General features: G+C 44.5%; 1 protein-coding gene across 1 annotated transcript; it reads right to left on the reverse strand.

Annotated features, from left to right (window-relative positions):
* Positions 1-379: 379 nt before the first annotated feature.
* On the reverse strand, positions 380-17,876 carry KNL1 (kinetochore scaffold 1). The gene is made up of 24 exons (XM_050336855.1): positions 17,840-17,876; positions 15,674-15,728; positions 15,214-15,253; positions 14,923-14,982; positions 14,674-14,735; positions 14,118-14,173; positions 13,743-13,779; positions 13,217-13,254; positions 12,833-12,885; positions 7,166-12,124; positions 6,381-6,525; positions 6,203-6,270; positions 5,977-6,075; positions 4,884-4,999; positions 4,543-4,633; positions 3,935-4,051; positions 3,340-3,427; positions 2,877-2,930; positions 2,419-2,458; positions 2,216-2,317; positions 1,651-1,751; positions 1,310-1,378; positions 1,053-1,162; positions 380-502 (listed from the first exon to the last, which is right to left on the reverse strand). The coding sequence occupies exons 2-24, from the start codon at positions 15,706-15,708 to the stop codon at positions 380-382; spliced, it is 6,663 nt and encodes a 2,220-aa protein (XP_050192812.1). The 5' UTR covers positions 15,709-15,728; positions 17,840-17,876.
* Between the last annotated feature and the right edge of the window lie 169 nt (positions 17,877-18,045).

Here is an 18,045-nt window from a genome sequence, read left to right on the forward strand (position 1 = left end):
GTGACCCTTTGCACTTCATCAACACCTCAGAATCCAAAGCCCCAATTTCCCTCACAGGAAAAGTTAATACAAAACCATAGAAAAATTATGGGAGAACCGAGACTAATAACAAGAATAATAGAGACTAATAACAAAAAATATTTTTGTTTTGTTTTCTAGTTAGCATGAAAACATTCCCAGGTAGTTTAAGTTTTCCAGAGTTTTAAGTTGGACTGACTTGCCTCCAATTCCACAGGATTATTCCTGATTATCCACAAACAGTCTCTGAAGGACTGCTGTGAACCTCATCTTATGGAATCACAGAATATCTTGAGCTGGAAGGGACCCACCAGGATCAAAATCCAACCCCAAGAATCCCATCACGATAACCTGAAGTTACTCACTCTGTGTCTTTGACATCTGTCTTGAGGAGATTGAATTTTCCACCCCACCTCTCCAGAAATTCCATCTCCTCTCCCAAGATTTTGCAACGATTCACCACCAAGGAGATGTCATGGAGAACCTGAGGGGGCAATCAGAAAAGGAACCACATCGACACCCAGGTGGTGACTACATGACACTTGAAAACACAGTTTATCCTAGAAAGTATAAAAAAATAAGGGTAGTTTAACTGCTACCTCAGTCTGGATGGAAAAAAAAGGAATTGTACAAATATAACAAATGTACATTTTTTTGCTTTAAGTTTCTCCTTTCTGCTTTGTCAATGGGCCTGTCACAGCCAGGCAGCGACCCAGAAGAAGTCTGGCTTGGCAATTTAAACCTACATTCTTTAGGAGGCAGAATGGCCTTCAGCTTAATTCTTTAATTCTATAGCAGAAATTATAAAAAAAAAAAGGGCTTTTAATAAACTCCAGCTTTTAGGACTCCTGCCTTCAGGGGCAGGTATTTACCCTCACACTTCAGAATATTCCTGAAGAAGATTTTTGGCTTGCATTGCCAAAACTTGCATTAAGTTGCTTTGGTTCTCAGGATCAGCCCTATTTTCTCTGTGACAGAAAAGATTTAAGGTGGTTTTTTTTTTCAGAGTCTCATAAGATTCCCTGGAATGTTACCTGGGGCAAGTAGTGCAGCGTGGGACACTTTTCCTGCCAGCTTCCCTGACTTTCAATAAACTGAAAGATGAGCCTTTGGACTAAACAGGAGGAGGGTGGAGCTTGTTCCACTGTAACACAAAAGAAAAAACCACACATTGCCAGGAACCTCTGAAAAGCCATTTCATAGAGCATTGGCAGGCAAAGCACAAATTTAGAGTCTTCCCAAAGACAGATTAGCAGGGCTGCTACTTTCAAGCTACCCAAAAATATCTCACCATCCAGGAAACATTCAAAGTTCAGGCTAACAATGGTTCTGGAAGGATCTACACCAAAATCATCACCGTCTGAGAAGGAAAGGAAAAAAACCACAACAGTTATTTCCATACTTGGTTCTGGAATTACAGCTCTTCCTCTGCAGAAACAGCCATCCATTACACTTCTGAACTTTCCTACAAAAAACACATCCAAAACCATGCCACCTATCTCAGCTTACCCACTGGAGTATATTTTGTATTTCCTTCCAGCAGATCTTTACAAACACGGAAATTTCAGGTTTCTATTCTATAACTAACATTTCAAATTCGTAAAACGTAGACCTACCCATGTTGTGACTCACCTATTGGGGGTCCAAACACGACTGTGAGCTCCACAGAATCATAAAGAAAATGAAAGACTGCCTGCTGCTCACTCCATTCCACAATCTCCCACTCAGTGAAGCTGAAAAAGGGGATAAAAACCCCACCATCACCCCAAGTTTCAAGCAACCAACCCAAACAATTTCCTGAGGGACAAAGTTTGGACTATTAAATGCACTTGCAACATTTACCACATAATTTACTAATGAATTCTCCAATTCCAAGCAGATTCTTACATTCCAACAGAATGTGATAATTTGTTGGGAATGCAAGTATAAGACCATACATTTTATATAAATGTTAATTTTGGAATTGAGGGAGAGTTGGATGTTGGAACACAGAGCACCACTGCAAAGCTTTTAATGGAATTACACATGGAAGTTCTCCAAGGCTTTATTGCTTATCTCAGGCTGCAGGGAGATGGGTGGGCATCCCAAGACTTCCCACATCAAATAACAAGGAAAATCAAACCCAACACATTTATGTACAAATGGGAGGCCCCAGAAATAGCTAACAAAAAACAAAGCCTAAGGGTGTTTTCCTTACTCGTATTTCTCCAGGATTTCCCGACAGCTTTTTTCAGCCTTCTTGAGCTCATCCATCTGAACCAGCATCTGCTCATCCTCAGTCTCCATCTCTGACAGTTCTCTGCAAGGATAAACCAAACCCGTGGGATGATGGCCAACCCTCTAAAAACTTAGTGTGCACATGACACTCTGACATCCTCCACATCCCCTCTGACATCTTACCTCTGAAGTTCCTCTTCTTGGGCTCTGAGGCTTTCCAGTTCTAAGAGAAAGGGAAAAAAATGAGAAAAGGGGAAATATGAGAAAAGAGCAGCACAAAAAGCCCTAATCTGCTGTGCACTCACTGTTCTTAACAATAGGAAAGATCTCAACTTGGTGGCTGTTACCTCTGCCTGGATATGGGGTCAGAGGTTGTAATCACTGAACAAATTAAAGTGCTGAATATGACAGCTGAATATGACTCTTCGAGTCACACTGTAGCAAGTTCTAAATTCCATGTTTCCAGGGGAAAAACAGTCACTTGCATCCATTAACATCTCTATAATTAGCTATATGCAGTGCAGAAAATACAGCAGTGTTTGCATCTCTTTCAGAGCTGATCCATCAGGATGAGGGTTCAGTATCACCCCATCCAGAACTTAAAATACCAAACAAAATGTGCATTCAGCTGGTTCTGTTACCTTTCTGTAGGGTTTGCCCTCCTTCCACTTCATCCTCTTCATCCCAAAAAGAATCTGTGGGAAAGAAATATTAGGTCTGTGCAGAACTCCCAGATTCAATACTTAAGAGCCTATTTTGTTTTGTGGGCTCTGGAAATCTCAGTATTTCAAAGGTAACTCAGAAAAATGTACAGAAATATGGAAAAGTATCTACAAAAACCCTCAAAAAGTGGTAATAACAGGGAAAGCCCATTTTATTGCATTGTTTCAAAGCTGCTACTGTGCCATTTGACTTCTGCTTAAGGCACTGGAAGAAAAGAATTGAAAATACAGAGCATTGTTATGCAGCAATGCCAAGCCCTGCCAGCAGCTTGTGTCAAACAACCACAAACACAGAATCCTGAACTGACCTTTTGAACAGCAGTTCTGGAGGAAAAAAAAAAGGAGAAATCAGAATATAAGTCACCTGTTTGGAAACACCTACCTGATTCCAGAGCAACCAGGCAGCTCTCTGCCTCCTTCAGCAGCTCATCCACCTTTTCTATTCTTGCCTGGAGCTTCCCGTGCTGTTCCTGAGGTGGGAAAGTTGTACTTGAGTCAGTGATACTTTTTAACAAGCTGAATTTTCTTCTGGGCCCACCACATGGCTCTTTGCTTGCTCATTAATTAAAGAACCTGATAGAATCTGTCATTAAAGGGAGGAGGCAACGGATAAGCCGTGGGGCAGTGGCCGGTGTAAGGAAATACTAAATACTTACTGTATCTCCCTAATGAGGGATAAGACATGGAAATAAATGAATTCCTAGAGCTTTAATAGATACAAATTTCTGATCCTGTCACAATGCATTGCTTGTGTCGTTTTCTTATTACTTACCAGAGGATCCCTGCATGGGCTGGGTTGGAAAGGACCCTAAAGACCATCCAATTTGCACATGAATAGCAGGGAGATGTGTTTAAAAGGACAAAACTTCCAGGAGAATGCACACCAAAATAATTAAGCTCCCGCACAATTAAAGACAAGAAATATGGTAGAAGTTCCTTCTCTAAAGCCGAATCTCTGCAGACCTGTGGCTCCTTACCTGGGCACTCTGCACCAGTTTGCTGTACAAGGTCTCCTTCTCATTGTGAGCCAAGATTTTACTCTCCTTGGTGAAATAGGATTTCATTTTGTTCAGTTCAGCTCCAAAGTTCTTCAGCTGCAATCGGTGGGAAATACACAAGAGAAAGTGAGTGGGAATATAACCCTTCCTGACTCTAGTTCACAACCAAACTGTAGTGATATCCTATATCTAAATATGGATTATGGAGAATACTGTCTCTGATCAACTTTGTCTCTTTATTTTCATGGACTAGATCTTTATTCTTGTTTATCCTTGGCACTAGAACCAGAGAAAACAGTATCTCTTGATCTACCTTCTCAATTCTGGTGGGACACTTTTTTATGCTTCTGGGTTTTACACGCAAATAATTTGGGGTAAATTTTTCCCCTTTAATGTATTTTAAAGCACACATGTTCTTGCATTCTTCTGACATGCTGGAAATGCTTCGAAGTTTCCCATTCAGAAAGTATTTTGCCTTGTTTCACCTGCTGCTATTTTGGTAGCCATTCTGGTTCTTATTTTATTGGAAAACATAAATTAACCACTTGCTCATTATGTGTAAGCATTCCCTCTCCATGCAGCCTTACCTCTTCATCAGAGCAGGTTCTCATTACTTCCCACAAACTCCTGTTCACATTCACCAGGAGCTGATCCTGGACATTTGCATATGTTTTTAACCTGGAAAAAAAAACCAAACATGGAAACAAAAAAAAGTTGTAAGCCCTCGTTGCAGTTGCATTGGTCACACAGAGCAGCCAGACTGGTGTTTACACAATTAATTTCTAAATCTGTAATAAAATTGCTACCGACATAAAGAAGGTTAACTGTGGTTTTGTTTTCCCTATATGTAATATAGGAAGTCTCTCCATGCAGTCAGAGGTGAAGACACGAAATGACTGATACACTGCGTGGCTGGAAAAGCACTCACTCCTCTATTTTCTGAGACAGGGCCTGGCAATCCTCCTCATAAATCCGCAGCTTGGGCCGGTGAACATACTGGCTGTAGATGAGATCCTCTGGGGTAGGAGGTGCACTCACTGCACCCTGGGGAACACAGGGAAGAAAAGGGGGGGGAAAAAAATCAACATATTTCTCAGAAATAGTAACTTCCAATCAACTCAATTCCGCTGTCGTGCCTTGCGTTTCCTCACGCTGCCTTTTGGGATATTGTGTCTCATCACTAGAACTCAAAAGATTAAATGAAATATTGAAAGAGGCTCAGTCCCTTTTAGATGAAGGCTTTAAGAACATCGATGTGTTATGCAGGTAACAAGAGTGCTCCACAATAAAACAAGCTGACTCTGCTTAATTCAGAGTCAAAGTTCCCAAGCCTTATTGAGCTTTATTCCTCAAACAAATATGACGGGGGGGTATTTCAGCCTAAGATGGCTACATGGTAAAGCTCATAAATAACTGACATTAATTAATTAATTCCACCCCTTCAGAGAAAGTTTTCAGGGGCTTTTGGAAGGCTGAGTGTCTGGTTTTCACCAGTCACTTATGCACAGTATGAATATTTAGATGAATATTTAGAGACAGCTCAGTATGAATAAATTTGTAAAGTCAACTGTAACTAAGGTGGGACAGGAGTTTGAATAAAAATGGAAGAGATTTAGAAGTCAAACTTCTGTTCCTAATTTCTTTCCCTTTTCTTCAGGGGAGGAAATAAAGAGTAGCAATGTCATGGTGCAGCATTTCTAAAGGAGAGAATACAACTGGTAGTAGGAGTGCAGAGTAGCTGCAACCACTAGATTGACACAGTGAAAAGATAAAGTGGAAAGATTAGACTGAGTTCCTAATTCTTGCTTTCAGATTTCTCATCCTCAAAAGAAGTTAAAAAGGCAAGAATTAGCATATTTATCCAAGAACAGCAATCCTGAGCAGACGGTATTTGGTGAGGAGACACAAATCTATTTTTGACTTCAAGTCCTTCGAGATGCTAAAGATTAAAACCCAAACCCACAAAGGGATGTAATTTAAGGTCAGTTATATATTGTTCCTGTCACAGGAGAGATACTCACATTGGCTGGCAGGTGGCTCTGCCGGGGCTTCTGAACCAGAACGTGGACTTGGAGAAGGGTAAAAAACTCCCCGACTGTGATGGCACCGCTCTGAAATTTCTGCAAATTGGGGGAAAAACGTACAGGTAAGTCCATTTTTCAAGCAAGAACAGTTACTGGTGTATAACACACACCAGTGCTTTCCTCTTAGGACAAGAAGTTGGTGTCTTCCGGCCTCTGTACATACCTCCCATAAATTGTCTTCACAAATGCTGTCTGTGAGAAGCTGGGACTCCATGTGACTGCTGGGCTGGACTGGGAAAAGAGAACAGAAAGGAAAGACAGGGAATATTCGTGGGGTTAATAATGTTTTAAGACAGTAGAGAACACAAGTTTTGGGACTCTTATCCCAAAGGGAGCCTTACTTGTTAATTCTGTGTCAGCCCTAACAGAGTCCAGGGAGCTGCTGGCACTGCTTTGAGGACAGTCAGGGCTTTTAGCTGAGAGATTTGGAGGTTCTCCACCTTCATCAACTCCCACTTGGTTCTGAGGCACAGCAGCAAGAGTAACCTAACATTAACAAATTAAAAAAAAAGAAAAAAAAGTTAATATAGTTATATGAAACAATCTAAGTGGTTTATTGTAGCTGTTTCTTGACATTCAGAATGGTTTCACAATTCAGATTGCTGCACGCATTTTAGATCTTTACATTTTATATCTTTAGATTTTATACTGACGGCTGCAAAGTTATTTTTAAGGTCAGATGGATGTTCTGTCTTTGCACAGATTTTCTTGACTCAACTGCAATTTGTGCTGTCTGTAACAAAATTAATTTGAACTAAACAGCCATGCTGGGATTATAAATATTTACTTTAGGCCTCGCTGTACCTAAGACAAAACTAGTTTAGTTCAGAGGACTAAGAGCATTTAGTTGAGAAAGAATTAAAAGGATACTATGGAGAGAATGGTTTAAAACTGGCAAATAAATCCCTTATTCTGCCCATTTTGCCTGGTCCAGGCAAATGTTGAATAACCAACCTGATTATTTGATTTTGGCAAAGCAATGAAAAACACAGGCAATGACACAGGAAAATAACAGCAAAGTGGCAGTTAAGAAAAACAAGGAAAACTACCAACAGATCCACTTACACCCCCAAAATTCAACCCAAAGCCCTGTCGGTGCATCCTTACAGTGAGGGGTAAGGCTCACCTGCAAGTCTTGTGCCTCAGCATCCACATTTTCATCCCTCTTGACCTTCTTTGGGCTTTGAAGATCCTCTTTATCTTGCTCCAAAGATCTTTTGGCCTTGTGAGCTTTTGTCTCTTCAAACAGATCCTCTTCCTGGTGGCAGATTTGTTTTTTGCTTATCCCCTCAGAAACCTTTTCCACGAGTTCAGAGCTGACAGATTCATTGGAATCCATTTCTTCCAGGCACACAGGGAGAAATTCTTCTGCTATGAACTCAGAGGGGCTGAAGTTCTGCCTGGTGGATTTGCTGCCTGGGGTTTCCCCAGTATTTACTGGAACTGGGGGCTCAGCTCTGTTGGATTTAGTATTTATGTCTTGTACAGTGGAAACATAAGAATTTCTCCTGTTTGGCAATTTAGGCTGGAAAATACCCAGAGGGATATTTATTCCTGGATATTTATCCTGAGGTGCCGTGCCTAGGGGAGCAGCTCCAGATTCCAGACCTGTGTTCTCCTGCTCTTTGCTATCAGGGGAGTTATTTGCTTCACTGACAGTGGGTTTTCCCAACCTCAAGGTATCCTCTGGCTGAGCCTGGTCGGGAAAAGCAGTTTGGGAAACGGAGAAAGCTGCAGATTTCCTTCTCAGATCCTTCAGCTTTGAACAAACATTTAAAATACCCATTAATTCTGGTGAAAGACTGTCACTGACCAAAGGTTGCTCGGTCTGCTCAGAGTTTACTTGGAAGTCTTGTGGAGGCGTCTCCCCTTTGGCTGACGGCTCCTCATTTTCCTTGGATTCCTTGTCAGCAGCTGGAACGAGGCTTGCTCCAGCCAAGCCCAAATCTGGAGCTGAATTTCCAGGCTGAGACAAATCCTCTTTCACTACCTGGCCTCTCCAAGTACCAGGAGAATCTGGGGAACCCTTCAAAGGGTCTGATCCCTGAGTGGGAAAGGCAACAGGGGATTCCAAATCTCCACTTCCCTCTCTGCAATCCACAGGACAGTTACCTGGGAGCTCCAAAGATGCTCCCTTTGACTGCAGGTTCTCTGGCTGTGGGAGATCCTGCTCCCTGCTTAGAGGGACAGAATTCCCCGTGGGAAGGTCACAATCCCGTGGTGCCTGGACATCCATAGTCTTCTCTGGAAGTGAGACAGAATAAATGGAATCTGGTGTTGTGCCACTTGGGGCCTTGGTGGCTCCTTTCTCATCAGGAAACGCTGAGGCTGACGAAGCAGAAGAGGAAATGCTGGGCTGATCCTTAGGTTTTGTGGGATATTCACCATTCAGGCCTCTGGTGTGTGAGGAATCCATGTCACCCCCCGAAGGCCCCAGCACAGCGTGTGTGTGCTGTGGTGAGTGCTGAGTGCTTGTGGGGGCCTCAAATCCATCGATATTGTTGTTAACAGCAACAGTGTGGGATGCAGTGATCTCCATGTCATCCTGGTGGAGGGCAAACACAACGGTTTTATCAGCAGGAATGGCTGGAAGGGGCTGTGGGTCCTGTGCTGCGTGAGTTTTGGTGATCTCCATATCCTCAGCCAAAGCAAAAACGACTGTTTTGCCCCCTGCAGCAGCTTCCTGCCCACCCTGCTCCGCCGGGATCCATCTGTCCTCACAGAGGTCTCCTCCAACACCTGGATGAACGGAGTGAGAGCCCGTCACTTCCATGGCATCCTGGCAACTGGAGAACAGGATTGTGGAGGTGGAGGGAACAGGCTGCCAGCCCTGCAGGGGTTTCTCTGCCAAAGCCACGTGGAAGGGTTTGGTCATTTCCATGTCATCCTCAGCAAACATGGTAACCTGGCTGTGGAGAAGTCCAGCCTCCTCACCAGAGTTTGGCTGAACACCACATACAACTTTTCCTGTGGTTTCATCAGCAGAGAAAGACTTGGAAATGCCCACGTCAGCCTGGCTCCCTGTGAACATAACACTCCTCACAGGATGAGCTGAAGAGAGGGAATGGAGCCCTCCCTCATCCTGCACAATCTCGTGGCCTATGGCAGCCGTGTGGCTCTGGGTCATCTCCATGTCATTGTCCTCGTTGCTCAGGGAGAACAAAACAGTCTTTTCCCCTGGTGTTCCCTTCAAGCTTTTCCTTCCAGTCCTTTTAGCTGTGCTGAGCACCCCTTGAGATGCAGCTTTCCCCACGGATTTACTGACTGCAGAGGGATCGAGCTTAGTTATTTCCATGTCAGAGGGGAAAACACAAGTTTGATCTCCAGAAATCAGGGCTGTGGCATCGTCTGAAGTCTTCCTCTGGAAAACGACTCTGTTGTCTGCTGACACCGTGTGACTCCTGGTGATGTCCATGTCGGCATCTTCGGAAAACAGGGTGGTTTTCTCATCAGCAAAATGTTTTAAACTGCTCATGGGCAACATTTTCCTGCCAGACACCGAGGAGTTCTCCTGTCCCACAGGCTGCTCCCGATTATTCACTGTCATCGTGGGCACCATTTTTAAGGGCTTGATTTCATTTCCACCTCGATCGGGGTCTCCAGGTGCTGCTTTTGGTTGTGACAGAACAACGCTGATGGTGTAATCAGGAACCATCGCCGCACAGCTTCCAGTCAAGTCCATGCTTTCACCTGAGGGAAACACAACTGACTTTCCTCCAAACAGAGGCAGCTGGGAACCTCCCCTCCAGGGATGGGACGTCCCAGCTCGCAGCCCATCAGCTGAGAGAGGAGGTTTTAAATCCTCTCCCGAAGCAAGTGTTTCACCCGTCGGAAAATGTCTCTCAGGATCTACTTGGGTTGGCTCTACTTTGTTTACGGCCCTCTCAGGGTGGGTTTTCTCTTGCCTGCCCGAGGTTTGGCAATCTGCATTTATTCCTAAGGCCGTTTCAGGTTGTTCGTTTCCTCTCATTCCAGAGGGAGCAGGCTTGTTACCGAAAATAAATGAACCACTTGGAGCCAAAGGAGTAACAATTTGCTTCGTGTTCAAGTCCCAACTTTCCATTGCTGCAGTTTGACTCGTGACATCCACACCGAGACAACCAGAAAACGGGAAAGGCTGGTTTTGCAACTGCTCGGACACTGCATTATTTTGATTATTATTATTATTGGATTCTTGTCCTGTGTTCACAGGAGCAACATCAAGGGCAGCGGGATAAGCTTTGGTTATGTCCATGCTTTGATCACCTGAAAACGCGACTGTTCTGTCGCCTGTGCCAGCAACGACGTTCCCAGGGACTCCTCTGTTTTGCTGTTGGAACAAAAACCTGCTCTTGGCACAGGAACTCAGATCACTCGCCTGGAAGTTGTTTGTTCTGATCATCTGAAGATTTTCAGTATTCATTTCTACAGCCTGGCTCCTTTCAATGTTCCCATCACTACTCATCACCTCAATATTTTCCTTGTCCATATCTATGGAATTTGCACCCTCAATGACATTTTTGTTCTGGTTCCTTCTTGGAATGATTTCACAGAGCATTTGTTTGGTTTCTGCAGTTGTCCCACTGCTTTGATCACCGATGACAACAGCGTGGCACTTCGTTATTTCCATTTCTTCCTGCTCAGCTCCACTGAAAGCTGTGGATCTGTTATCCAGAAAATGAGGTTTGCAGGTGACAGAGGTGAACACTGCAGTGGGAGATTCATTATCAACAATCTTCCCATCTTCCTTAACGCAGGCTTTAGTCAAGTCCATGTCTTCTCCTGGGAATATTACTGTCTTCTCACCTGAAGGAACCAGCTGAGGCTGTGCTGAGGGATGGAACCTGCTCCTTGGAGCACCCAGATCTGTACATGAGCCAAACCCAGCATTTGCTGCAGCAGGACCATGAGCTTGGGGCACGTTTTTCATATGTCCACCTGAGGCTGAAGGCAGTTCAAGTGCACTGGTTTTATAGGACACAGCAGCTCCACAATCTCCAGGTGTCACACCCTGTGGGATGTCCCCGTCCCCACGTGCTGGGTGACTGCTTGCTGCTGGCACAGGATTCGTGATCACTGGCTTTTCACAAGTTTTATGACATAAACTGTCCATTCCCGCGGTGCTGTTGTTGTAGATGATGTCTGTGTAATTCCCAGTCATTTCCATGTCCTCACATTTAGAAAACACGACAGTTTTGTCCCCTCGGAAGACGGTCTCAGAGGACACGGATCCCCAGATGGCAGACACTGACCTGGCCTCCTGTCTCACCCCTCTCAGCACTGCAGGGGCTCCTCTGTCTTCAGCATTTGCTGCATTCCTGTCTGCACAGAGCTGAGGGTCCTGCTGAGTCAGGTTATGATTAGATGCTCTCTTCAACACAGAATTATCTAACTCCATGGATGGGGAATCCCTTTGGAGGTGGAGACTTTGGTTCCCAACACCGGAGCAAGGAAAGGACACTTTTGCAGTGTGACTGGTTGTCATGTCCATCCCATCGTCCACGAAGGCCTGGGTGACATCCACACAGTCCAGCTGCTCCAGAGGAGCCTCACCAACACCAGAGAACGGAACCTTAAGACCAGCTGCCTCACATTTTGTCATTTCCATCCCACCTTCTTGCCCTCGAAAGACTTCTGTTACGTTGCAGGTGTGCAGCTGCTCCTGGGAATAGACAAATCCCTCGGCCGACAGTGCCACGTTGTCCGGGCCTCGGCAAGGGTCAAAGAAAACATTCTCCTTGTCAGGTCCCTCAGCAGGACTCGGTGCCTTCTCACTGGACTTCAGGCTCAGCAGAAATTCCTTGAAATCTATTTTTTTTACAGCAGGAGCCTCTTCCTTCTGTTCCAGGGATGGGCACGGGTGGTTGGTGGGCTCGGGGAGCGAACCAAATCCCTGGCTGGTTTCTGCCTGGCCGTGGTTGGAGTTCAGCCCGGCCAGGAAGGAGGTGATGTCTATTTTCTCGCTTCTGTCGGCCTGCTGGGTCCTGAGGTTGCGGGAGATCAGGGCCGTGTGACTGGCCGTCATCTCCATGGCGTTCTCCTCCGAGAACAGCAGGGTGGTGTCCTGCCTGCTCGCCCTCAGAACAGCCTGGTCCACACCACACCACTAAAAAATTAAAGGAAAAAAAAAAGGAAGAACTCAGTGACTCGCATGTAAAACAAATGATTGGTGGTTTATTCTATTGAAAACAAAAGCCAGCTGATGCAGCCTTCAGGTTCTAGCTTTGTATCTCTCTTTTAAAAAAAAAAAGAAAAAAACCCTATTGATTACGGGCCTCCCCAGTAAGAAATAACATATTCAAAGGAAGGACAATGACTTAATTATTCATCATATTTAAATGGCTTTTTATAAGAGAATGTGTCTCATTTTACATTTCATATCCGGCCACACCTTAGTAAGCAAGGAACAATTACTGAGCCTTATGGATGTATAATGAATGGAGGTGTAATGGATATACGAAGAACAGCTTCACATTTACTTCAAATTATATTTGCTGTTTTATAAATACACAACCAGACCCACCTGAAACATGAGCTCGTTTGTATATTCTTAGAAAAGAATTGAAGAGAACAGAGGAACTAGCTCAGTACTGAGAAGTTACAGAAGCAAGAGTTATTCATGTTGCAGTCTAATGGCTATCAGATTAGGAAAATAATTCATAATATCCACTTGCAAAAGAATTTTCTGCGAATACACAAAGGTTAATTTTTCAGACAGTTAACATTTTTCACCTCTTACTACACAAATTCTTGTGATATATTTTGGACACTGGTATTTTCAGCACCAAAAAAAACCCTAAAAGCTTTCACATACCTCAGTTTGCTGCACCAAAGCCTGGATGGGGGCATGAAGCAAAGTGTTCATCCCTGTGGAAAGAAAAGGGAATACTCCAGTTCTTGTGCTATTTGCTTTTTCTTTTATCCACAGTGCTGAGGTTCAATGCAGCGAGTAAATAAATAAAATGAAACCCAAATACACTCTGAAAAAACATTTTCACTGCTCCCCTCAGGATGCAGAAGGGCCACCCAGACTCCTACAACAGGATCCTTGTGAACAGCTTTGTGGGACAAAGCACGTGCAGGGAGAGCCCTCCCACATCAGGGAGATTACTGTAGGCACGTTAAAAATTACTCAAACACAATCAATAGTTTTAAATAAAGATAGTCATTTTGTTATTAATTTTATTTCCCAACTCACCAGTGATCTCACACGACACAGCTTCAGTTTCCTCATTCCTACAAAAGTCAGGTTGGATAAAGAGCTTGTTAAAAGGTTTCCAAAGAGAAGCCTTGAGCAATAAACTGAACAGACAGAGAACACAGAACTCCGTGGCAGATGCCACGTGGGACTGGGCAGCAGATAACAGACACTACTTATTTGTCTTCAGTATATTCTAATTTGAGTCACAATCTTAATTTCCCCATGAAATTATCTCATCTTAGTGTTCCACAGGCCAGGGGTGTTTTAAGTCCTCAGTGACAAGTAAGAAAGATCAATTCTTTCTTTGACACAGAATCTATGATTCTATGAAATTCCCCTTCACACATACAAAATGACTAAATCTGTTATTTTACCACCAGGTCACTTTAATTTTAAAAATCCCATCACTGTGTTTTACCTACAAGAACTTTGAGGCCAGACTAACACTTTCTCTGCCTCTGAGGGAAAAGGTTTGGTAACAAATATTGAATTACAATGAATATCCATCAGACATGATACTTACTGTTTATTAAAGACATCATCCTTATCTGCCTCATACTCTAAAAACAACAAACAAGTGACAAAATTACAACGTGAGAAGCATGATCATGGTTGGACTTTATTTATCTCAAAGGTCTTCTCTAACCTACATGATTCTGATTCTAAAAAACACTAAGACAAGAGTGAAATGCATAGAAACTGCTCTGAAGTTCTCACTCTTCATGTGTCTTCTTGTGACAAAAACTCTGTGACCAAAGGGTTTTCAGCCAACACAGGACAAAGATCTGACCATGTTGTTCCTTTCCCCAGACTGACAGGCCTGACTTCTTAAATCCAAGCTAAACTCTTGTTGTTAATAGTCTGGGAATCCTGTCAGAAGAAGAAAAAGGGGTTTTACCTATATTTTCTCTCTCTGATGTGCTGTTCTTAAGATCTCGCTGGAAGACTCTGCAGCTAAGAAAAAAAACACAACAAGTTTCTTAGAAAACAAAAACATCTCTTTCAAAGCAAATTTAAAAAAAAAAAATCAGCCATAATTTCAATTTTTTCTATGTCTTCTGAAATGAGACATCAAAAGCCAGAAGTGTACTGAAACCAAGCATGTTTTACAGGGAGATGATATTTTATGATGCTATTTTGATATTTAAGACGGAAACCGCTGAAGACTGAACAGGAAAGAAAAATTCCTAATTGTTTTAAACTCACTGAACTGTTGCTTTTGCGGGGTTTTTTTCCCAGCTGGGAAGAGGAAGGGAATAATGGCTCATCAGGGTTCAAACCAACTCAGTATAAAAATATAAATAAATATAAATATACATAATATAAGAACCAACTTCTTGCTGCTTGCAGTCAACTTGTGACTATTCAGTGAGGGTAGTATTAGGGGAATAGAGATTATTCCCTGCATTTTATGCTCAAAGGCTGCAGACCTGCATCCTTCAGCTCACACTTACTTGATGGTGTTGGCAAAGCTGACCCGGCGCGAGCTCTTCCTTCGTTTCTCTATGTTAATATCCTGCCAAGAAAGAACACGACACTCGGATGTCCACGAGCTCAGCTTCCCACGAGACACAGACCCAAACAGAAATAGGGTGCTGTTATTAAAAATGGTGCTCTAAAAACCACCTGCAATACTCCAGGGGCACACTTTAATCAGCACCACGTCGAGGACCATCGGGAAGAAAGGACCTGATAGAGCCTACCTGGGTCAGTTCGTTCCCACTTCCCAGATCATCCAGAGGATTTCGCGGAGCCTTTAAAATCTGAAAGAGAGTAGAGCAGTTGAGAAGAGCAGCTCCATCTCCAAGAGCTCATTTCTTGGATGGAGAGACGGTTTCTAGGAGCTGGCAGTGACTCTCAATCCAACAGGTTCTTTTGGAATGCTTTTCTTCAACTCCAGTGAGATAAAAAACAATTCCTCTTCCAGCTTCCCTTTCCTCCTTCCCTCCCTCCCTCCCAGAGTTTTATTATGAGGAATGCTGTAAGTTACTCACGGAGGACAGTCGCTTCCCCCTGATGTGCTCCGTGTTCTCACTGGAGGGGAGAAAGGGAAAGAGGTATCAGGATATGAAATCGCTCCAAGGTGCGTTTCCTGAACAGCCCTGCCCCAGTTTCGAGGTTAATAAACTGATTTCTCTGGTAATTTTTATGAGTGTGAAATCAAACAAACAACCTGCTTGGAGCGGATTGATCATGTCAGCACTGCTTCCCAATGAAATAAGCTTTGGAAAACTCAGACTGCTCTCCCAGCCCCACGGTCAGTGCATCTCCAGACCATCCATCGCCACGAAATCCCCTCAGAGCTTCCCAAACACCGTCAGAGAAACTCCCTGTTCTTCTTCGCAGTGCAAAACACATTCCATTCAGGGGATGCTGGAGTGCATTAAGAAAAGCTTTGCCTCTAAAGGACAATATTTACACCACCAAAAAATTCTTTAGAAGGTTTCAACTCACTTTTCCATGTTTGGGTCTGGGTAAACCTTGTCCATTGCTGAAGGATGTGCTTTCCCTGCAAAATACAGAACCAGAATCCAAAAACTTTAATGAACCTCAGCAGGAAAACAGCATAAACACACAATTAAGATATTAGCTTTTGATGCCGTATTTTTTTTCTCTCCATTTTGCTCTGGTTGCAGAAATTACAGGCCTCTCAATTCCATGTTTTCCACGTTATATCCATACTATACATATATTGTACTAACAGTAAACTGTGCTAACAGTTTAAGCATTACTGATTAGGTAGGCTCTTATTTAAAGTTAAGGTTCTGGTAACTGCTGGAGATAAATGCGATCAAACCTTATCCAAGACAAAAAGTTTGCTTTGACACACAAGACTTTTTTCAATCTGTACTTTCCTCACCCTAGAAGGTGAATTTACGGTATTTCAGCATGTTGCTTCTTGTTCCTTCTCTAGATGCAAGCAGAAGAGCCTAGTTCCATCTTCTTTAAACCATCAGGAATTCAGGAACACGGATAACTTCCCTCTGATGAGCAACATCCACTGCTCTCCCTGTCCACCAGTGCAGTTACCTCAGTGTAGTTGATGGAAACCACAAACCCACCCCTGATTTTCCAAGCTAAAACTAAGCCTTGGGTAGGAAAAAGAAAGTTCAGAGTGCTAACACACCAAATGCTACTGGGAATTTATTATTGGGGTATTACTTTGAATTATTATATGTTATTATATTAATTCTATTGCATAATATGGTGTCATATATGATACATTTGGCTTGAGTTACAGTGGAAGGGAACAGTAACAATCTGTTTTGCTCAAACGCAATTTTTAGGCAGCACAATTTTCAGGTAACACTTAGCCAGTAGGTATTTTTCCTCAAAAAAATTCTCTTTGCCTAAACAGAAAAAAAAAAAGGCACTATTTTGAGGACACCATTACATGTGAAGGTATAAAAAAAGAAAGAGAGCCAGAAAAGCTTTACAGAGTGACACTGCACTTGTACACAGAGGCTGATTTGATGGAATGAACCTTATGGTTTTCTTGTTTCATTTTTGCAGGGTACTTCATGGAATCCTGGAATGGTTTGGGTTGCAAGAGATCTAAAAGGCCATCTCATTGCAGCTCCCTGTCACAGGCAGGGACAACTTCCACTAGCCCAGATTGCTCCAAGCCCTGTCCAACCTGGCCTTGGACACTTCCAGGGATGGGGCAGTCATAGCTTCTCTGGACAACCTGTGCCAGGGCCCCACCACGCTCCCAGAGAAGGATTCCTTCCCAACATTCAACCTCAGTGTCCCTTCTTGCAGTTTAAAACCATTAATTCCTCTCACCAAGGCCAGCAGGTTTATGCTGGTCCCAGCCCAAAGCAGCCTGAGGGGCCCTTGGCTTCCAGGGCCGGCAGCTCTGGGGCTCCAAATCCAAAAGCCCCTTTGTGCCCGCGTCCCAAAGGTTTTGGGTGTAAATCCAGCCATCCTGGGTCAGGCTGAGCACACAGAGAAGGGACAGGGGACGCGACCGGCCGTGCAGGTGCTGGGGGAGCGCAGCGTGTGGCTGTAAAACCCCCGATCACTCTGTCTCTGGGGGCTATTAACGTGGAATTCACATTCCAGCCACCCTCCTCAGCCGCTCTTCCCTAATTCTTCCTGCAAATTATCTACACCCCCTGAGAGACGAGCCCACGGCGCCGAGCTGGGAGGCTGCTTTGTTGATAAACCACCATTTTCCTCTTTATTCTCTCCTAACTTGACACCGCAAACACAAGAATCTCTCCATATCCCTTCCAGTCCGTTCTCCGCCGCCCATCCCGCCCTCTTCGGCCTTTTCCCGTCTCTTTTTTTTCTCCCGGGCCGTTCCCCTCACGGTCCCCCGGGCCACAGCCCAGGCGCTTATTATTAATCCCTTAAATCATTAATTACACCTCTTTGATACGCTCCCCAGCCGTGAATTGATCGCATCGATCCACACCGCGTTTATCGGGGGGTTTTACCCCCACACGCCTCAGCCCTCCCTCCATCCCGGGGCTGCACCGACCTTCTCCTCCCGCCTTTCTCCCGCGCTCGCTGCCCGCAGGATCCGCCCCGGACACGGGCAACGGCGGCCGCCGCCGCTCCCGCGCTGCCCCAACACGGCCCCCTCCCCTCGCCGGGCCCCTCGGCCGCTCTCACCTCGCGCTGGGGGCGCGGCGGGGCTCCGTTCCCGTTCCCGTTCCCGATCCCGCTTCCCGCTCCCGGTGGCCGCCGCCCCGTTCAAATCCAACCGCCCTCCCCGCGCCGTGACGACACGTCCGCGCCGCCGTACAAACATGGCGGCCCCCTTTTACCGTACAACATGGCGGCCTCCACGGGTCGCCCCACTGCTGCCATTTCGCCGC

This window comes from Myiozetetes cayanensis, unplaced genomic scaffold (assembly GCF_022539395.1).
Source record: "Myiozetetes cayanensis isolate MyiCay16 unplaced genomic scaffold, myiCay2020 scf6-25, whole genome shotgun sequence".
In the NCBI taxonomy this organism is placed as follows: Eukaryota; Metazoa; Chordata; class Aves; order Passeriformes; family Tyrannidae; genus Myiozetetes; species Myiozetetes cayanensis.